Source organism: Caretta caretta, chromosome 7 (genome assembly GCF_965140235.1).
Source record: "Caretta caretta isolate rCarCar2 chromosome 7, rCarCar1.hap1, whole genome shotgun sequence".
In the NCBI taxonomy this organism is placed as follows: domain Eukaryota; kingdom Metazoa; phylum Chordata; order Testudines; family Cheloniidae; genus Caretta; species Caretta caretta.
Window position 1 is genome coordinate 125,915,792 of NC_134212.1, and position 20,532 is coordinate 125,936,323.

A 20,532-nucleotide genomic window follows, 5' to 3' on the forward strand; every position below is an offset into this window, starting at 1 on the left:
CCACAGTGACCAAGTGCACCAGCTTTAATGCCAGCCTGGAGTGTGGCACGTACAGACAGAGACACGCTACCATGGCCATGCACTTCCAATGGCCCCTGCTCCCGGGCCGCTCCGGGGGCAAGTCAGGGGAGCCCCCTGGCCAAGTTTCAGCAGGTGGGGAGCTGACGGCTGGCTGCTGGCGGGTGCTGGTCTCTCAGCCGGGCCTGGGGGTTGCAGGGCCCAGCGAGGTGGGTAGCTGCAAGGGGCCCGTTGAGTCTGACTCTGAGGGTGGGAACGAGGCCCCCGTGGGGACGCTCGCTGCCAGCCCGCATGGCTCAGAGCAGGGGGATGCGGGATGGCTCCCAGAGCCGCCGGGCCAGGTCGCAGGCCTGCTGGATCACATGCTCGGTGGGGATCACACCCAGATGCAGCGTCAGCAGCTCGTAACACTTCACCCCCTCGGCCGGGTGGTTCTTGCTGTAATAGCGCAGAAGCTTCCTGCACGGGAGGAGACAGCGGTCAGGTGGGAAAGCCCCCGCCGGGCCCCGGTCCAGCCCCCAGGGGGCAGCGCAAGTGCCTCGGACCCACCCCAGATCAGACTTAGGGCAGCACACGGGTCCCTGGGCCTGGCCAGCCCATTCCAAGGAGAGGCCCAGAGGGGAATATGTATGAACGGCCAGGCTGGGTCAGACCCATCTAGCCCAGTGTCCTGTCTGCCCACAGTGGCCAGGGCCAGGTGCCCCAGAGGGAACGAATAGAACAGGGAATCACCAAGTGACCCACCCCCTCTCGCCCATTCCCAGCTTCTGGCAAACGGAGCTTAGGGACACCATCCCTGCCCATCCTGGCTACTTGCCATTGATGGACCTGTCCTCCAGGAACTTATCTAGTTCCTTTTTGAACCCCGTTATAGTCTTGCCTTCACAACATCCTCTGGCAAGGAGTTCCACAGGTTGAGTGTGCACTGTGTGAAGAAATACTTCCTTTTGTTTGTTTTAAACCTGCTGCCTGTTAATGTCATTGGGTGACCCTGGTTCTTGTGTAATGAGAAGGAGTAAACAACACTTCCTTATTCATTTTCTCCACATCAGTCAAGATTTTATAGACCCGTCATATCGCCCCGTCATCATCTCTGTTCCAAGCTAAAAAAGTTCCAGTCTTTTTAACTTCTCCTCGTATGGAAGCCGTTCCATACCCCTAATAATTTTTGTTGCCCTTTTCTGAACCTTTTCCAATTCCAATATATCTTTTTTGAGATGGGATGACCAGATCTGCATGCAGTATTCGAAGTGTGGGCATACCATGGATTTATATAGAGGCAATATGATATTTTCTGTCTTATTATCTATCCCTTTCTGAATGATTCCCAACATTCTGGTCACTTTTTTGACGGCCGCTGCACGTTGAGTGGATGTTTTCAGAGAACGATCCACAGTGACTCCAGGGTCTCTCTCTCGAGTGGTAACAGCGAGTTTAGACCCACCGTTGTGTACGTACGGACGGCCTCGGAGCCTGGACATCTGGGTTTGATCCCTGGCTTAGCGGCAGGCTCGTGTAACCTCAGCCCCTGGTGGAGACATGGGGACACCGCGAACCCCTGTTCTGGGGCATGTGGTTACAGCTGCCAGGCATTGGGCACCGAGAGAGGGTCCCGCAGGGCTCAGAGCCCAAGCACTGCCAGCTCCCAGCCCCACCTGCGACCCATGGCAGGCGAAGGGCAGCCCTGCAGCACAGAGCTCTTCCCATCCGCTGCTGCCTAGCCCAGCGGCCAGAAGAGGACTGGGGGGCAGGGGCTAGCTGGGTCCAGCACTCACCTGTAGTAATCCCCTGCCAGCAACCCGATGGGAGCAGAGTCGTCGGAGAGAACAGGAACCTCAATCACCTCCAGTTTGTAACCCTGCATGGCAAAGGGACAGCCATGAGGGGCTGGCCACGCCACCTGGAGGACCCGAGGCTGCAGCGGGGTGCTGGCTGCGTGGCCTTGAGCTCATGTACCAAGGCAGGGCTGACCAAGCACTTTGGGGAAACCTGTGTGCTGGGCGAGGGGGCTAGCCCCAGGTCCCGGGGCCTCAGGAACACACCACGGGATGATTTGCCAGGCCATGTGCCGTGGGGATTGTGTGCCAGGGCAGCGGCTGGCCACCTGGCCTCGGAGCCCAGGTGATGCCCACACCTCTCCATTTCTCGCCCTACGGAAGTGCTGCCGGGGCGAGGGGCCTCGTCAGGCAGGTCAGAGGCCAAGCGCCCCCCAACGCACCAGCTCGTTCTCGAACCAGAGGAAGTAGGAGCAGTAATAGTCGCCGTCACGCAGCGTGAGTGTCGTGTAGCCCTTCTGCAGGTAGCGCCGTGCCAGCCAAATCAGAGACCAGACCTGGGGGGAGAGGAGGCAGCTGCAGCCGGAGCAGAGATCCCCCCGCCCCACAGCTCTGCTCCCTGCTCCTCTCCCTCGGAGCCTGGGGCACCCTTCCAGCCAGAGCCAGGGCCGCTCCTGCTGAGCTCCCTGCTTCCCCAGCATCACACTCGCCCCCCTCCTGCCCGGCTCCCGCCACCCCAGCCATCGCTCTCACGGGGTTCTACAGCTGGGCCCGCGCTCCACCCGGCTGGGCCCCCACGGCCGAGCAGACCGGCCCAACCTGGGCGGGATGGGCCCCTTCTGAACCTCCCCACCCCCAAACCTAGGGGATCAGCGTCAGAGCCCAGGGCTGGTACCTTCTTCTTGATGAAGGCAGCCAGGGCACCCTTGCCCAGCTCTGAGGTGGAGTCCTCGGCCACGTTGAGAGAAGGTGCCACCATCTGCCCAGCGGTGCGGTCCACATAGATGAAGTGTACCAGGCCTGGGAAGTCCTCCAGGTATGTGGGGGCAGGTTAAGGGTGACCAGACATAGGGAAACCCCCTGTCCATGGGTGCCCTGCTGAGCCTGCCCTGGGCAATGGGGAGATCCCACGGACCCCCCAGGTGGTTCCGGATGGATCCTGCTCCCCGCCTCCCCTCTTGGTGATGGGAACCCAAACGCCAACGGCCCCCTGCCCACAGTCCCAGCAGCACCTCCTGTATCCCCCCCCAAGGCATCTGGAGGCGCAGAGGGGGGCTCTGTCCACAACCCCATGGCGTGGCCTACCTGAGGCCAGCCCAGTCCCCCACAGACCCCTGCCCTGTGGGACCCAATGTGTCTCGTTCAGGCCCCTTGCCAACTGTTGGCTGGGCTCCCTGCAGTCTCGTCTCCCCAGCGCTGGGCAGAGTCCAGTCCTGCTGTTGGAGAGATGGGGCGAGCCCCCGCTTAGCTGTGCCAACTCAGCCAGGCCAACTGCCCCCCGAGCCGGCCGGAAAGCCGACCCCCAGCCCTTGCTACACCGTGGGAAGGTCCCGGGGGGGGAGGGAGGAAGGAGCCTGCTGTCCCCAGGTGCCCTTGCCCAGGGCTCTCTGGGCGGATGTGACACCATGGTAATGTTCCGCTTGCTCTTCACCAGCAGGAAGTCCCTCCAGTCCAGCAGCTTCTCCCTGCAGAGGGCGAGGCCTGGCCTGAGCGTGGCACCCTCTCCGCCTGGCCAGGCCCTTGGGTGCCCAGCACTGACACGGGGACGCCGGCCACGGCTGGCTCGTACCCCGCGCTGGAGGGGACGGGGCACGTGCCACCCCAGGGAGCCCCACAGAAGAGCTGCCCGCCCAGCCCAGGCCCCGGAGGTGGCTGGGGTTCAAAGAGCCCTGCCGGTTACAGGGACACGTACCTGCTAAACCCGCCACGGTCTGCGGTGTCCTCTCCACGCAGGGCCCAGGCCACAGTCAGCACCCGCCAACGGGCCCGGGGCTCAGCTGGGCAGCCCAGGGCACCACCCACCGAGTTGCAGCTGGTGCTGCCCGGGGGTTGGTTTCCAGCCATTTCCCCACGAGTCCTGTTGAAGTGCCAGCCTCCCCCCCAGACCCCCCCACGCACTCGCCCCTTCCCCGGCAACCTCCTCTCCTCTCCCCAGCCCCCTCCACGCACTCGCCCCTCCCCCGGCAACCCCCCCTTCCACGCACTCACCGCACCAGCTTCTGGGCCCAGTCCCGCAGGCCCTGGGCCAGGCCCTGGGTGGACGGCGAGGTCAGGAAGAGCTGGCGATAGACGGAGCAGAGCTGCTGCCTCACGCTGCCGAGTGCCTGCAGGAGCCTGGAGAGAGACAGCCCCTGAGCAACGCCCCCACCCCGGGCCCCCGACAACAGCTGGGGGCCCCCCCAAGAGCTGCCCCAACTTTCTTCCTTGCCCTCCTGGACCTCTGGGCCTGGAGCCCCCACCCTGCCCCAGAAGTCCCCACCCCATCCCAGCCACCCTGTACCCCTGGTTTTCTCCCCACACCCCCATACTCACTCCCTGGAGCTCCCGGACTCATGTCTGGAGAATGCTTTGCTCTTGAACTCCAGCCAGGCATTGTGTAACTAGGACGACAGACAGGGCAGCCGTGAGGTGTGCGGGCTGTGCCAGGGTCCCCAACCGCCTCGCAGCTCCACGCTGGACTCCCACCTGCATGTCCTGCCTGCCCAGCTTCTTCATGAACTTGTCCATCCTCTGGCGCAGCTCAGCCAGGAGTGGGTGGGAGCGGGTGGGTGGCCCCACCTCCTGCCCCTCCCTCAGCTTCTTCTCCAGCACCAGGAACCCGTCCAGCAGCTGGTACAGGGAGCAGACGACGTGGGTGCTGGGGCTCTGAGTTGGGGGAGAGGGGTGTGAAAGTGGGAATTGGTTTGTATGACTTTTATGAGTCTGATGCGCCTCAGTTTCCCATGCATTGTTCCCCCGTGGGTGGGACAGCACTCTTTGCTCTCAGGGCAGACTGAGACAAGGGTGGGGTGTCACCTGGCTGTCTGGGCCTGGCCCCAGATCAGTGGAGATTTGAGATGCCGATGGCAAATCCAGTCCCCAGGACACTGACACCCAGTACCCCAGGGGACAGAGATCTCCCCACCTCTGCGCAAGGAGGCTGAGCCACACCCCCCAGCTAGAGATCAAAAGGGCTGGGAAGGGGGTGGGGGGCTCAGAGGGGGCTGCTTGAAGAAGTCGGGGTTCTCACTGAGAGTCGGACCAAGGGGGTCAGAGCCTGACACAGCTGGAACCCAGGGCCTCCCTACAGCCTGGCCGGGCTCTGGGCTCCCCAGAATGGGCCGTGCTGTAACCTTCAGTTCTCTGGGAGACCCGACCACTGGCCTGGGTCGTGGCCAGTTACCGAACAAACCCGACTGTCTGACCGCGCTGGGGAAGTCGCTGCAAACGCTGGCCGAGGGGCAACCTTCAGGGGCTAATGCACAAGCCTCCCTTGGGGGCTCTCCCAGCTGGACCCGCTGCCCTGAGCTCAGGGGGGCTGCAGGGGCGCTGTACAGCTGGGGTCCAGGCTCAGGAGGCGGGGAAGCAGCGGGGCTCACCCAGGAGGAAGAGCGAGACCCCTGGGGGCCTGACCCACTGACAGGCTCCTCCCAGACACTATTCCAAAGCTGGGGCCGTAGCACTGTCACTGTGGGTCTGTGGCAAGCCAGGCCGGGCACCATGCACCACGCCCCAGACCCAACTCACCTTGGTCAGGAGCACCAGCGAGATGCCAGGCCAGAGCGGCAGGCAGTACATGGTGTGGGGCACCATGGGGCAGTAGCCCTCCCGCAGGTTCGCATCCAGGAAGATCCTTCTGGGGTTGGAGGCATCGGGCGCTGGGGGCACCAGGGCCCGGAGTGAGTCTTCTGCCACCTAGAGAGCGAGCGAGCGCAGCTGGCTGGACACCCCGCACCGGGGAAGGGACCAGGCAGCAACAGCCTGGTCTGCCCACATGCCACGTCGCGCAGCAAGGGCAGACCTGGTGGCACCACCCCCGGGAAGCTGCAGTCAGATGTGGGCAGGTGGGAGGACTCCTGGGCAGAAGGGAGAGGGCGACAGGCAGAGCAAAGTGGGGAAACTGAGGCTGAATCTTGGGACAAACTCCCCACAAGGGGGGGGATGGATCCAGCTGGGGGCTCAGACCCACCCCCAAACCTTCCCTAGGAGCTTGTCAGGCAGGGAATTCAAGTCTGGACAGTGCCCTAGGGCAGGTGCCGCCAGGCCCGGCCCAGGCCCACTCCAAGTCCGGGTTCCCTGGCCAGAGGGGCAGGGAGGACAGGGTGGGGTCTGCGGTGGTGGGCAAGTCTGAGAGGCCTGGCCTGTGCTGAGGGGCTGGGGAAGGAGCGAGTTGGGGTGGGAAGAGCTCTGGGGGAGAAGGGGCTGCAGGAGCCCTGCGGAGACCCCTCCTTTGGCTATGCTGGGAGGTGGGTGTACTGGGGACAAGGGCAGGCTGGCAGGGCCAGGACTGCACAGGAGGACATAGGCACCAGGGGCTCTCACAGGGTCTTGCTCAGGGCAGGAATTCCTGGCGAGCCCATCCCTGGCTTACCTGGACATCAGCAGCATCTGCCTCCCCGGAACCCGCTAGCTCTGAGCCCTCCGACCAGCTGGCGCCTCCTGTGGGCAAGAACAGAGAAGGAGCCAGCTGCCCCAGCACCGTGTGCAGCCAAGCCACCCTGTGGGGGGTTCCTGCCCTGGCCTCTGACACCCCACCCCGGGCCTTGGCCTCCCCCAACATCCCCCGGCCCCAGCACTCCTGGCACAGCGCCCTCGTGCCGGCTCTGCAGCCTGCCGCCTCTGGGGCACAACCAGTTTCCCGGTGTGAGGTGGCCCGTCTGTCCAGGGACTCACCTGTGCTCTGCCTGCTAGGCGAGGGCTGGGGGGTGTAATACTCCTCGGGCATGGAGAGCTCGTCCGCATCCTGCAACGAGAAGGGAGCCAGCTCAGCGGGGCAGTGGGACCCTCCCCCCAACGACAGGGCTTTGGGGATGGGTGGGGAGTTGCCAGGCTGGGCCAGGATGGGCCCCCAAGGGACAGAATAGCGAGGCTGGCCTGGTTGTGAGGCTGGGGCACAGTCAGGCTCCAGGTAGCTGGATTCCATCAAACACCCCTTAGTGCACCGTTTCCAGACAGCTGCCCCCCGGTAGGAGACGGATTTGTTTTGTGCACCCCAAGTGTCACCTCTCTTAAGAGCTGCCTGCTTACAAACCCAGATGTCAAAATACAAGTGTCCCAGCACGCCAGTACTGACCAACGGCAGACTCCTTTTTACCGTATCATTGTAAAATAGATCAACTGGATTAGAAACACTGTAGGTACATGTCAGCGTGCAGTGTATGATGGGGCAGAATGAACCAGCCTGGTCTGCATGAAGCCTCAGTTTGTACGGACTCCGCTAGTGCTTGATGTAGCCTGCTGTAAAACTAGGCAAATCTCTGAGTTGATGTACCCCCTGGAAGAGCTCTGTGTACCCCATGGGTACATGTACCCTGCTTGAGAACCTCGGCCTTAGCAGAGAGTCGCACCCAGCAAGTCCTGGCCCCATCCCTCCAGGTACCGGCAACGCCCCCCACTCTGCACCTTTGCTCTGATCACAGCAAGCGCTTTGGGGCAGGGAGAACGGCTTGGCTTGTGCTCCCAGAGTGTGAGGGGGGCATGAGCCCAAGCCGCTCCTGATCCTGGGGTTTGAAATGAGCCATGCAGCTCCCAGCACCAAAGGGCCCTGATCCTGATGGGGAGGAGAGAACAGCTCTGACCATCACGGGACCCTGCCCTTGCTGGGGCTCCAGGGGACCACAATACCCACAACCCCTGTGCCATCCACCCGGGTGCCAGGCCCAGCCAGCCACACACACCTGCTCCTCTGCCTCGCTCCTGGGGGTGCCGTGTGGACCTGGGCTCCTCACTGGGATGCTCTCGCTGCTCTTCGGCCTCTGGAGAGTCGGCCCCCCCTCTGCCAGCTGCAGGGAGAGCAGGAGAGCTGCTTAGAGGGGTCCAGCCCCCATCACAGAGGAGCACCCCTCTCCCGACAGTCCCACCAGCCCCAGGCTGCTCTCAAGGCCTGTCCCCCAGGCAGACCCAGGGCAGGCACCTGTGGGCTCTGGTCCTTGTCTGCGCTGGGGCTGCGACACAGGTCCTGCACCAGGAGGATGAGGGTGAGCAGGTCGGCTGGGCGGATGGTGCTGGCGCTCCGGCTGTGGCGAGAGAAGGCCCGTGAGCGGGGAGGGGCGATAGAGCTGCTGCTCCAGGAAGGGTCATGGAGGCAGGGTGGGGAGACGCTCTCACCTGGAGTAGAAGGCCAGCAGCCTGGTGTGCACCAGCAGGAAGGCGTGCATCACCTCCTCGCCCCCGCGCTGCCCGCTGGCGTTGATGTGCTGCACCACCTGGCGCTCCAGGAACTCGATGCACTGCTCACACAGCTGGGGGTGGATCAGCCGTTCCACGGCCTGCGGGCAGGTCACAGGGAGACAGACCCGGCGCTGAGCTGGGACGGGGCAAGGGGAGCCAGCGGCCCTGTGGGGCAGCTCCCGGCCACGCCACCTGGGGAGTGGGAGGAAACCCCCAAATATTCTGCACTCACGCCCCCCGCCCCCCAGGATCCCCCAGCGCCGCCCAGGCCGTCCTCGGGGCAATTCACCCCAGTCACACCCAGCGCCCACAGCCTGGTAGCCCCCTGTGACGAAGTGGGACTGTTCTTAATGTTTCCTCTGAATAGTGTGGGGGTGCCTCAGTTTCCCCTAGGCAGTTCTTAAGTATCTAGGGGGTGGAGTAAGGGTGTATGATCATTGCAGAGCCCTAGAGGGCATGTGTGTGCAGGAGTCTGGACACAGAGAATGGCCGACACCCTGTTTCCTGGCAACTAATGGCCTGGGCCCTTCCCCCCCTGCAAGGTGAGAGCTGAAGGGTTGGAGAACAAAGGAATCAGGTGACCACCTGGCCCGGGAAAGGAACAAAGCCCAGAGGAGGAGGGGCTGGAGGGGGTTTTCAGTTTGGGGCTGGCTGGGACATGGAGTGAAGTGCAGACGTGGTTGTCTGGCTCACTGCCCCCCAAAATGGACCCAGCTGAGGGGTCCCGTTCTCTGCACCTGCAAGCTCTGTTTTAGACCATGTTCCTGTCGTCTAATAAACCTTCTGTTTTACTGGCTGGCTGAGAGTCACGTCTGACTGCGAAGTTGGGGTGCAGGACCCTCTGGCTTCCCCAGGAGCCCCGCCTGAGCGGACTCGCTGTGGGAAGCGCACGGAGGGGCAGAGGATGCTGAATGCTCCGAGGTCAGACCCAGGAAGGTGGAAGCTGTGTGAGCTGCGTGTCCTGAAGACAGGCTGCTCACAGAAAGGCGACTGCCCCAGAGTCCTGACTGGCTTCATGGGGAGCAGTTCCAGAGCATCGCCCAGGGACTCCGTGACAACTGGTGGCAGCGGTGGGATGTACTGCACCCCGTGGATGGTGCTTCCTGCAGTAAGTGACTGGGGAGCAGTAACACGAAGGGGGATTGCCGAGGACCAGGCCTGCTGAAGGCTCAGAGAGGAGCGGTTTCGGGGGGCGGTTAACCCCTGGGAGTGTGTGACCAGCGAGAAGGACTGTGCAGTAACAGGGTTCCCCTGGGGATTGCAGCGAGCAGTCCAAGGGGCGGAGGAGTCTGCAGCTCGACCCTGGCAAAGAGGTGGTGACCTCGAGAAGGGCTGACACACTAGGGGTTCTCCCTGGAAACCGTGGGGAGCTGAGAACACACGGGCCTGTGAGTCCACAACAACTTGGGAGGAGCGGAGTGATGGCCTGTCACCGTCTCCTTAAGAAGGACATTGTAACCCTGTGCAAACAGAGAGGGTTGAGCGTTGGAAAGTTCACCAAAGCAGAGTTAATCGTGCAGCTGGAGGAGGATGACCGCTCTAAGGAACAGATTCCTGACCCCAACTGGGGCTATAGCAGGATCTGGGAGCAGCTGAAGCGGGAGCCAGGCATCGCCAAGACTCCTGTCCCCGACCAGACGGGGGTCTTCACGATCGGGTTCCCCATTGGGGGATCAAGACGGACGGGATTGGAGCTGAGTCTGAGAGAGCAAGAGGACCGTGGGAGACAGCGAGAGCCCGAGAAAGAGCTGCAGAAGCAGCAGAAGCATGAACTGGCGGTGGGGGAGCGGAGAGGCCTAGGGGACCTCCCAGGGGTGAGTGGGGATAGACCCCGGGGGGCCAGTTCCGCAGGGAACCTCGAGACTAAATTGCTGCCCCTGGTTAAGGGGGGTGTGTGTGTGGATGCCACCTCACTGCCTTTGAGCAGGCTGGCGATTTGAACCAAGGGGACCCTGCGGAAAAGCCCCGGTGTCTAGCTCCCTTGCTGGGTCCCAAGGCCACAGACTCCGTCAGCCAGATGGTTGGGGATGTGGACAGGCTCCCACTCCTGACCCCAACCTATATGTCTGTGTGGAGTTTCCTGGGGCCAGGCCCCCCGGACCTCCAGTGGGAGCAGAAGGTGATGGTCAATGGGGAGACATTCTTGGGGTGGCCAAAGGGCATGGGCTGCATAAACCTTCCCACATGCGGCCTGCGAGTGCTATCGACCACCCCTGACCTAAGGGAGGGCGTGAAACTGGAAGGGCCTGGTGTAACTCCTACCAAGGAATGGGAGAGATGCTGGGGCATCCATGGGAACGTTGGTGGCTTCGAACTTCCCCAGGTCACCGGCTAAAGTGACCCCGCTCAGTTCGATCTCGAAGGGGGGAGAGATGTGACGAAGTGGGACTGTTCTTAATGTTTCCTCTGAATAGTGTGGGGGTGCCTCAGTTTCCCCTAGGCAGTTCTTAAGTATCTAGGGGGTGGAGTAAGGGTGTATGATCATTGCAGAGCCCTAGAGGGCATGTGTGTGCAGGAGTCTGGACACAGAGAATGGCCGACACCCTGTTTCCTGGCAACTAATGGCCTGGGCCCTTCCCCCCCTGCAAGGTGAGAGCTGAAGGGTTGGAGAACAAAGGAATCAGGTGACCACCTGGCCCGGGAAAGGAACAAAGCCCAGAGGAGGAGGGGCTGGAGGGGGTTTTCAGTTTGGGGCTGGCTGGGACATGGAGTGAAGTGCAGACGTGGTTGTCTGGCTCACTGCCCCCCAAAATGGACCCAGCTGAGGGGTCCCGTTCTCTGCACCTGCAAGCTCTGTTTTAGACCATGTTCCTGTCGTCTAATAAACCTCTGTTTTACTGGCTGGCTGACAGTCACGTCTGACTGCGAAGTTGGGGTGCAGGACCCTCTGGCTTCCCCAGGAGCCCCGCCTGAGCGGACTCGCTGTGGGAAGCGCACGGAGGGGCAGAGGATGCTGAATGCTCCGAGGTCAGACCCAGGAAGGTGGAAGCTGTGTGAGCTGTGTGTCCTGAAGACAGGCTGCTCACAGAAAGGTGACTGCCCCAGAGTCCTGACTGGCTTCATGGGGAGCAGTTCCAGAGCATCGCCCAGGGACTCCGTGACACCCCCTTCCCCAGGCTAGGCCCCCCACCGCCCGGGGTGCGCCCAGCAGAAGGTACCTCCACGGCAAAGCTCTGCTCGGCCTCCCGCAGGCTGCTGTAGGTCTGGAGAAGGCCCTGGAACAGGGCCCACACGCGGCTGCGCTGCTCCAAGACCGCCGGCCGCAACCTGGGAGCACAGACGCCAAGTGAGCCGAGTCCCGCTCGGGAGAGGCAGGCCTGTCCCAGGGACTGCCCCTGGGCTCCCGGGGCCCCTCTCCTGGCTGAGGGCCCCCCAGGGGCCCCTGCTTGGGCCAGGTCTCCTCCCTGGGACCGAGACACACTGCTGCCAGCTGCTTCCCAGGCTCCAGCCGCTCCTCCCAGCCCTCAGAGGCAGGCGTGGGGAAGGAGGCGGCACCTCCTCTGGGCTAGCCACACTCCAAGAGCCGGAGATGAGACCCAGCACGGTGCACGCTGCACCCTGGGACCTGGCCTCCCTCCAGGCCATAGCCCACAGCACAGCTGCAGGCCCCATGTTCACCAATGCCCAGACCCCGGCACCTCCCAGGCCGGTCGCTGACCGGGCAGAGCGTCGGAGCCCCAGGGATCGGCCGCAGCGCTAGCTCACCAGTCAGGCACTGGCTGCCGCGCTGACGTGCGCATCTGGGGGAGAGGGTCAGCTCAGCCCCACCCAGGCAGCGCCAAATGCCCTCCCGGCCCAGCCAGCCACTCACTCCTTGCAGATAAGGTGCGAGTCCAGGGTCACCAGGCCGAAGTGGACCTCGACCAGTCTCCTCAGCACGTAGAGCTTCCGGCGCAGGTCGTCCTCGCTCTCCGAGCCGTCACCGTTCACCGCAATGTACAGACACTCCCCGAACTGCAGCGCGACGGCAGGGCCAGGCAGGAAACAGGAAATCCCTGCCCGTTAGACCTCCTGGTCCCGGCTGGGCCTGGGGCAAAGCTCCCCGTGGGCCAGCCCTCGTCAGCAGCAAGGGGGTCCCCTGCCGGGAGTACAGCCCGGGGATCCTGCCCTGAAGGGACCCTCCCCCCGTGCACACGCAGTGACCCGGCGCAGGGCTCTTCCCGGGGCCAGGCAGGATGGCAGCTGCATCCCGACCGGGGCTAATGCCACACTCCCAGCGAAGGGACACACGCTCCCCTTGCCAGTGGGTGCTGAGCCCGGGAGGGGGTCCCTGGGCACCGTTACCATGTGCAGCACGTAGAGTTGGCCTCCATCCTCAGCCGAGAAGCAGGTGTAGGTGTCCGAGAGCCGCTCCAGGAGCGTCACGCAGGAGATGATCAGGGGGGCGAAGAGTGTGTTGATGCTGTCCTCAAAGGCAGGCGGCTGCAGGGCAGGGCCAGACAGGCCATGAGCCAGTCCTGCTCCAGCTGCTCCCCCTCCATGCCCCCGCGCCCCCCACAGCACGGGGCCCTCAGCCCAGCCCCAGCTAATTCCCCCACCCGCCCAGTTCCCAGCTGCACCCCCGCGGGGGTCTGGAGCTGAGCCTGGAAGTCCTCCGCCCCCCCCAGCACGGGGCTCTCAGCCCAGCCCCTCCCCCTGGCCCGGGGGCTTGCTGCACCCCCGGGGCAGAGCTCTCACCGGGTGCCCCCCTTGCCCCGCCGGGCTGAAGCGCCGGCCCAGGCTCTCTGTGAACGCCTCGTCGGCCCAGTAGAACAGCACCTCAGCCCCCGGGCTGGCGACCAGCACGCACTTCATCTGGGGAGAGGGAAACCCGGGTCAGCACCCCGCCCCGGCTGGGTCCCCGGGCAAGGAGCCTGCCCGCCCCGGGCCCAGCTGCACCCCGGAGCCGCCTCAAGCCCGCCCGGCTCAGGGGTCCGCGCGCTCATGCCCCGTACAGCCGCGCCCTCCTGGGGAGGCCTGGCCCAGGGGGCACCGGGGGGGGGGGGGCGGGCGGGGAGGGGGAGGGCCTGGCCCGGGGGCGCGGGGCCGGGCGGGGAGGGGGAGGGCCTGGCCCAGGGGGCGTGGGGCAGGGGGGGGCCGGGCGGGGAGGGGGGGGCCAGGCGGGAGGGGGAGGCCTGGCCCAGGGGGCACGGGGGGGGGGGGCGGGCAGGGAGGGGGAGGGGGAGGCCTGGCCCAGGGGGCGCGGGGGGGGGGGGGGCCGGGCGGGGAGGGGGAGGCCTGGCCCAGGGGGCGCGGGGGGGGGGCCGGGCGGGGAGGGGGAGGCCTGGCCCGGGGGGCGCCCTTTCAGAGCCGCCGCCGGAGGCCGCCACAAGGGCCAGGCGAGCAGGGGCCGCCTGCCGGGGCGCCCGTGGACCAGTCCCGTGCCTCAGTTTCCCTCTGAGCGTGCCCGTCACGCTGCCTGGACGACGCTAAGGGGAGGGGTCCGGTCTCCTCCCGGCAAGACCGCAGCTCACCGGGAGGGCACAGGGGGCAGGACCGGCCGCACCCGGCACTCGGGGGGGCCTGACGCCCCACGGCGGGCGCCACGGAGCCGGGCACGGGCACGGGCACGGGCACGGGCACGGGCACGGCGAGCCGCAGCACCGCCCGGCCTCAGTTTCCCCACCCCCCGCGGCCCCCCAGTGCCAGGCACGGCTGCCCCCAGCGGACGCTGCGGGAGGGGGGGAGGGGGCCGGCCCGGGCCCCGCCCCCGGGTACCGGTACCGTGTCCGCGCGCTCCCGCCGCCGCCCCCGGGCGCCTCATGTGACCCGGCACCGCTCATGTGACCAGCCCGGCCAGGGGGAGGGGCAGTCGGCCCCGCCCCCAATCCGGGCCCCGCCCCCAGCCCGGGCCCCGGCGGCCTCGCGCCGCTCTCCCCCCCCCCGCCACAGCGCCCCCTGCCGGGAGAGGGCGGGGCCGCGCTCCCCCCCCGCCACAGCGCCCCCTGCCGGGAGAGGGCGGAGCCGCGCTCCCCCCCCCCGCCACAGCGCCCCCTGCCGGGAGAGGGCGGAGCCGCGCTCCCCCCCCCGCCACAGCGCCCCCTGCCGGGAGAGGCCGGAGCCGCGCTCTCCCCCCCCCACCCTCCGCCACAGCGCCCCCTGCCGGGAGAGGGCGGAGCCGCGCTCTCCCCCCCCCGCCACAGCGCCCCCTGCCGGGAGAGGCCGGAGCCACGCTCTTCCCCCCCCGCCACAGCGCCCCCTGCCGGGAGAGGCCGGAGCCGCGCTCTCCCCCCCCCGCCACAGCGCCCCCTGCCGGGAGAGGGCGGAGCCGCGCTCTCCCCCCCCACCCCCCGCCACAGCGCCCCCTGCCGGGAGAGGCCGGAGCCGCGCTCTCCCCCCCCGCCACAGCGCCCCCTGCCGGGAGAGGGCGGAGCCGCGCTCTCCCCCCCCCACCCCCCGCCACAGCGCCCCCTGCCGGGAGAGGGCGGAGCCGCGCTCTCCCCCCCCCCGCCACAGCGCCCCCTGCCGGGAGAGGCCGGAGCCGCGCTCCCCCCCCCGCCACAGCGCCCCCTGCCGGGAGAGGGCGGAGCCGCGCTCTCCCCCCCCACCCCCCGCCACAGCGCCCCCTGCCGGGAGAGGCCGGAGCCGCGCTCCCCCCCCCGCCACAGCGCCCCCTGCCGGGAGAGGGCGGAGCCGCGCTCTCCCCCCCCACCCCCCGCCACAGCGCCCCCTGCCGGGAGAGGCCGGAGCCGCGCTCTCCCCCCCCGCCACAGCGCCCCCTGCCGGGAGAGGCCGGAGCCGCGCTCTCCCCCCCCGCCACAGCGCCCCCTGCCGGGAGAGGGCGGAGCCGCGCTCTCCCCCCCCACCCCCCGCCACAGCGCCCCCTGCCGGGAGAGGCCGGAGCCGCGCTCTCCCCCCCCGCCACAGCGCCCCCTGCCGGGAGAGGGCGGAGCCGCGCTCTCCCCCCCCACCCCCCGCCACAGCGCCCCCTGCCGGGAGAGGCCGGAGCCGCGCTCTCCCCCCCCCCCCCCGCCACAGCGCCCCCTGCCGGGAGAGGGCGGAGCCGCGCTCTCCCCCCCCACCCCCCGCCACAGCGCCCCCTGCCGGGAGAGGCCGGAGCCGCGCTCTCCCCCCCCGCCACAGCGCCCCCTGCCGGGAGAGGGCGGAGCCGCGCTCTCCCCCCCCACCCCCGCCACAGCGCCCCCTGCCGGGAGAGGCCGGAGCCGCGCTCTCCCCCCCCCCCCCGCCACAGCGCCCCCTGCCGGGAGAGGCCGGAGCCGCGCTCTTCCCCCCGCGCCACAGCGCCCCCTGCCGGGAGAGGCCGGAGCCGCGCTCTCCCCCCCCCGCCACAGCGCCCCCTGCCGGGAGAGGCCGGAGCCGCGCTCTCCCCCCCCGCCACAGCGCCCCCTGCCGGGAGAGGGCGGGGCCGTGCTACCCCCCCACAGCGCCCCCTGCTGGGAGAGACCAGAGCCGCGGGGGGCCCCCTCGCCGACCCAGAGCCCCCCGGGCTCCGCGCAGGGCTGGGGGCAAACCCGCTGCTGCTGGGGGGGCCGGGGGCGTAAGGCAGGTGGTTTCCCCTCAAAGCCGGGCTGGAGAGACCCCTGCCCCGGCTGGCCCCCCATGTGCTCCGCGATCCCCCCCATCAGAACACGCCCCAGTTCCTTTGCAGCGGGAGGCCCCAGAACCTCCCTCAGCCTCCGGGAAATGGGATGGGACCAACCCAGGTGCCCTGCCCCGCCCGTGCCGGGGGCTGCTACAGGGCAATAGGGCCCTGGCTCTGCCCACTGCATAGCCGAGTCCGACATGGCCCCTTGGACTTGTGGGGCCTGACGGGGCAGCTGCCCCCCTCCCTGCCCCCCCCAGAGGCCCTGTGCCCCGCTGACCTCCAGCCGCCGCCTCGCCCAGGTGTGAGCTGCGGCTGAGGCCAACGCCCGGGGCGGACAAGCCGGCCGCTGCGAGGGGCTTTGCGTGTGCAGCTCCAGAGCCGGCCTGGGCCACAGGGTCTTGCCCCAGCCTGGGTTCCTGGCGGACCGAGAGGGGCTGGCCCGGCGGTGCTCGGCTCCCTGCTCGCGCTCTGCAGATGCCGGAGGCTGGCGGGACACCCCAGTTCCTGCTGCAAGGATGGGAACGGGGCCCAGGAGCCCCAAGTGACCTGGTGGCTCCCGAGCCCCGCTGGCCGCATCCTGCTAGCCGGCGGCATTCTGCCCCGCCGCGGGGCCTGCGCGCACCGGCCTGGCGGCTGCTGCATTGGGGTCGGGCCCAGGCCCTCACTGTCTGCAGCCGGGGGGACCCGGCTTCGTGCTGCCCCGTTTCCTCCCCGCCCTACGCAGGCTGCCAGAGGAGGGCAAAGTGCAGACGCGGTGCAGCTGGCCCAGTCATTATCTGGGAGGGAGCCCACAGCCGCAGACACCCCTAGGGCGGGCGGGAAGATGCTGCTTCAGGGGGTCTGTTTACCCTCTGAGCAGAAGGGGCCTAGTATCTCGGCTGGGTCCGTGTGTGTGTGGGGGGCCTAGCCCGGCTCTGGGCACACATTGCCACGACTACTCTCTTCGGGGCGCTCCTGCGTGTCACGGGCACGGCTCTTCCTGCTGGTAATCGCCCCTGCTCGGCATGCAGCCAGGTCCTACGAGCCAGGCCAGGGCACTGGGCAGAGACAGGGAGCCAACCGCTTCCCCTGAGAAACGCGCACGAGAGCCGGACCGGGGGTGTCTGTCTTGGGAGGCAGCCCCAGAACTCAGCACGTGCTGGGGCCGGGGCCCAGGAGCAGTGGGGGGCCGGGCCCGCCCCGAGAGGAGACGGGATTTGCACCCGCGTGGGCTGTCACTGACTCAGCGCTTGGTCTCAGGGTTTTAAATCACGGAGCTGCCAGGCCCGCGTGAAGCCGTGATATGCAGCCAGCCAGCGTCTTCCCGGGCACAAGCCACTCGGCAGCGGGCGTGGCGCCGGAAAGCGTGGCATGCAGGGCAGGCTCCAGGCCGGGAGCGGGGATGCTGCACTGCTCTGCATGACTGGCTGCACTGGGCGCGTCCCCCGCCACCCCGGCAGCGAGGGGAAGAGGGGGGATGCAGCGCTGGACCCTCCCCCCAAATTCACAGCAACCTGCCTGCTACTAGGGCCGCAGCCGGAGAGTGCGAGCCCCACAGGATCTGTTCCCACTGCCCTGGCCTGTCCCCGCCCCTCCCGCCAGCCCTCCTGCCGGCTGGGCGAGATCCCAAGCAACCCCCCAAGCGGGGGGCTGGGGGACAGTAAGTGGCCAGGCCCCAGTGGCTGTTCCCTGCAGAGGCAGGAATGCCCCGCGTTTCCTGGTAGGTCAGCATCTAGCAATCCTGGTGATCGGCTGGGCAGCCACCGAAGCCAACAGCCCCCAGCCCTGCCACTCCCCCCTGCCCCCCCGGGCGTGCAGGCTGGCTGAGAACGGGAGCCTAGCGGCAGCAGGCTAATGGCTCACCCCACGTGCAGCGCAGCCGTGACTGGGGCACCGAGTGCCGCTCCCTACGGGTCAGCCGAGGCACCCTGTGGCCGTGAGAGGAAGCCGCTGTGTCGATGGGAGCCGCCCGCCCGTTGGCGCTGTCTACACCGGCAGTGAGGGCATCGCTTGGGCGCGGACGCTCTGCACCCCGTAGCTACCCCGACCGGTCTGTCGTGCGCCAGGTCCTAGCTGGTGCGTACCGAGGGGAATCCAGGACACAGCGGGGCAAGGAGCTGGATTTCAGGAACGCACAGCTGGGGGCCGTGAGATACCCAGAGCCCCAGGTGCCAGGGGCGGGAGCTGGGGAAGCCCAGAGACATGCTGGTGAGGCTGGACACCCCAGTAACACGGCTGCACAGGGAGCGAGCGTCCGCGGTGGCGGTTACAGGTGACTATACAGGGGGCAGCTACGCACGGAGCGCGGGGTTGGGGGGCTGGCCACTAGGGGGCGCTCTGCAGGTGAGCATGAAGAATTCCCAGCTCCTGTTCAGGGTGGGAGGTGGCTCAGGACTCCTGTCTGGAATGAGTCCCACCCTGGCCAGGCATCCTGCTGCTGGAAGCCCCCCAGGCTGCCCCCCCCCACTTCCAATCCTGGCCCTTAATTCAGAGCCAGCAAGGGGGCAGCCAGTTGAGTGGGAGCCCTGCTGATGCAGGGGAGAACAGGCAGAGGGTCAGGACAGGCAGAGCGCTGGCTGCAGGCAGGGGAGAACAGGCAGAGGGTGGGAGGGTCGGGACAGGCAGAGCGTTGGATGCAGGCAGGGGAGAACAGGCAGAGGGTGGGAGGGTCGGGACAGGCAGAGCGTTGGCTGCTGGCAGGGGAGAACAGGCAGAGGGTGGGAGGGTCGGGACAGGCAGAGCGTTGGCTGCTGGCAGGGGAGAACAGGCAGAGGGTGGGAGGGTCGGGACAGGCAGAGCGTTGGCTGCTGGCAGGGGAGAACAGGCAGAGGGTGGGAGGGTCGGCACAGGCAGAGCGCTGGCTGCAGGCAGGGGAGAACAGGCAGAGGGTGGGAGGGTCGGCACAGGCAGAGCGCTGGCTGCAGGCAGGGGAGAACAGGCAGAGGGTGGGAGGGTCGGCACAGGCAGAGCGCTGGCTGCAGGCAGGGGAGAACAGGCAGAGGGTGGGAGGGTCGGGACAGGCAGAGCGTTGGATGCAGGCAGGGGAGAACAGGCAGAGGGTGGGAGGGTCGGGACAGGCAGAGCGTTGGCTGCTGGCAGGGGAGAACAGGCAGAGGGTGGGAGGGTCGGCACAGGCAGAGCGTTGGCTGCTGGCAGGGGAGAACAGGCAGAGGGTGGGAGGGTCGGCACAGGCAGAGCATTGGCTGCTGGCAGGGGAGAACAGGCAGAGGGTGGGAGGGTTGGGACAGGCAGAGCGTTGGATGCAGGCAGGGGAGAACAGGCAGAGGGTGGGAGGGTCGGGACAGGCAGAGTGCTGGCTGCTGGCAGGGGAGAACAGGCAGAGGGTGGGAGGGTCGGGACAGGCAGAGCGCTGGCTGCTGGCCCGGGAGAACAGGCAGAGGGTGGGAGGGTCGGGACAGGCAGAGCACTGGCTGCAGGCAGGAGAGAACAGGCAGAGGGTCGGGACAGGCAGAGCGTTGGCTGCTGGCAGGGGAGAACAGGCAGAGGGTGGGAGGGTCGGGACAGGCAGAGCGTTGGCTGCTGGCAGGGGTGAACAGGCAGAGGGTGGGAGGGTCGGCACAGGCAGAGCGCTGGCTGCAGGCAGGGGAGAACAGGCAGAGGGTGGGAGGGTCGGGACAGGCAGAGCGTTGGCTGCTGGCAGGGGAGAACAGGCAGAGGGTGGGAGGGTCGGCACAGGCAGAGCGCTGGCTGCAGGCAGGGGAGAACAGGCAGAGGGTGGGAGGGTCGGGACAGGCAGAGCGTTGGCTGCAGGCAGGGGAGAACAGGCAGAGGGTGGGAGGGTCGGGACAGGCAGAGCGTTGGCTGCTGGCAGGGGAGAACAGGCAGAGGGTGGGAGGGTCGGCACAGGCAGAGCGCTGGCTGCAGGCAGGGGAGAACAGGCAGAGGGTGGGAGGGTCGGCACAGGCAGAGCGCTGGCTGCAGGCAGGGGAGAACAGGCAGAGGGTGGGAGGGTCGGGACAGGCAGAGCGTTGGCTGCTGGCAGGGGAGAACAGGCAGAGGGTGGGAGGGTCGGCACAGGCAGAGCGCTGGCTGCAGGCAGGGGAGAACAGGCAGAGGGTGGGAGGGTCGGCACAGGCAGAGCGTTGGCTGCAGGCAGGGGAGAACAGGCAGAGGGTGGCCTCACTCTGGTTTCAGCCCAGGCTTCCTGTGTGCCCCCCCTGTGCGCAGCATGGTTCCTACAGCCGCGCTGGCTGGTTGGGGGCAGAGTCACAGCGTCATGTTGGCAGCCTTAGAGATGGGACGTTCCCGTCGACACGGGGCTGGGGGCTCAGCCCCGGCTTGGCTCCCAGTTAGGGATCGGCTAGGCACGGCCTGCGGCCTGGTGGTGCAGCTCCCTGTTGGGGCTGGGCCTTACGAACAAGTGGTCTCAGCCTGGCAGCAGACGGATAACAAGGGCTTGGGGCCCAGCTGTGACAGAAACGGACCCCAGCTGTTGTGTTGCACACGCATGCTCCAGCTGGTCGCTCACATGCTCTCCAGATGCTCTGGCTCTCACACTCCAGCTGTTCTGTCCCACTTCCCTGCTGCAAACCGGAACAGTGAAATGCCCAGGAAAGCCTGGCCCGCAAGCGTGGGATTTCCGCATTGTTACCAGCCACATCCTCCTCTGGCAAAGGCCTCACACCCTCCCCAGTCTCCAGGTCTCCTCTGGGGCTGGGAGTATCCCAGATAGTGCTGTGATCCCTGGTGTAAGGCTCTCACAAAGGCAGCTGGGTGGTGAGATGGATGGGAGTCCCTGGTCAGGCTGTTCCAGCACCTGAGGAGTTCACACCTGATACCTCGTGGGTGAGATCGAAGTGCAGAACTCAGCCATGGTGGGGTCTGTGCCTGGCTCCTGACAGCCGG

The 20,532-nt window shown here is 67.2% G+C and overlaps 1 protein-coding gene across 4 annotated transcripts; it reads right to left on the reverse strand.

Annotated features, from left to right (window-relative positions):
* Positions 1-9: 9 nt before the first annotated feature.
* On the reverse strand, positions 10-13,953 carry HPS1 (HPS1 biogenesis of lysosomal organelles complex 3 subunit 1). Of its 4 annotated transcripts, XM_048857268.2 has the most exons (19): positions 13,866-13,953; positions 12,840-12,956; positions 12,447-12,584; positions 11,974-12,116; positions 11,321-11,429; positions 8,100-8,260; positions 7,906-8,008; positions 7,670-7,774; positions 6,666-6,735; positions 6,364-6,431; positions 5,520-5,687; positions 4,479-4,658; positions 4,326-4,393; positions 4,002-4,127; positions 3,412-3,478; positions 2,689-2,832; positions 2,237-2,350; positions 1,794-1,876; positions 10-477 (listed from the first exon to the last, which is right to left on the reverse strand). In XM_048857268.2, the coding sequence occupies exons 2-19, from the start codon at positions 12,954-12,956 to the stop codon at positions 315-317; spliced, it is 2,127 nt and encodes a 708-aa protein (XP_048713225.1). In that variant the 5' UTR covers positions 13,866-13,953; the 3' UTR covers positions 10-314. The 4 variants fall into 4 exon arrangements, with proteins under 4 accessions (XP_048713225.1, XP_074987243.1, XP_074987241.1 ...); XM_075131142.1 differs by lacking the exons at positions 10-477; positions 1,794-1,876; positions 2,237-2,350 and having other exon boundaries at positions 2,697-3,478; positions 4,479-4,622; XM_075131140.1 differs by lacking the exons at positions 10-477; positions 1,794-1,876; positions 2,237-2,350 and having other exon boundaries at positions 2,697-3,478.
* Positions 13,954-20,532: the final 6,579 nt, after the last annotated feature.

What these genes read in the sequence shown, in the direction of transcription:
- HPS1 (XM_075131140.1), bottom strand. Translation starts at nt 12,956, where the DNA reads ATGAAGTGCGTGCTGGTCGCCAGCCCGGGGGCTGAGGTGCTGTTCTAC. An exon ending in AACTCTACGTGCTGCACATG is followed by an intron (nt 12,117 to 12,446) that starts GTAACGGTGCCC and finishes GTCGCGCTGCAG; the next exon opens with TTCGGGGAGTGTCTGTACAT. An exon ending in CAGATGCTGCTGATGTCCAG is followed by an intron (nt 5,688 to 6,363) that starts GTAAGCCAGGGA and finishes CTCGCTCTCTAG; the next exon opens with GTGGCAGAAGACTCACTCCG.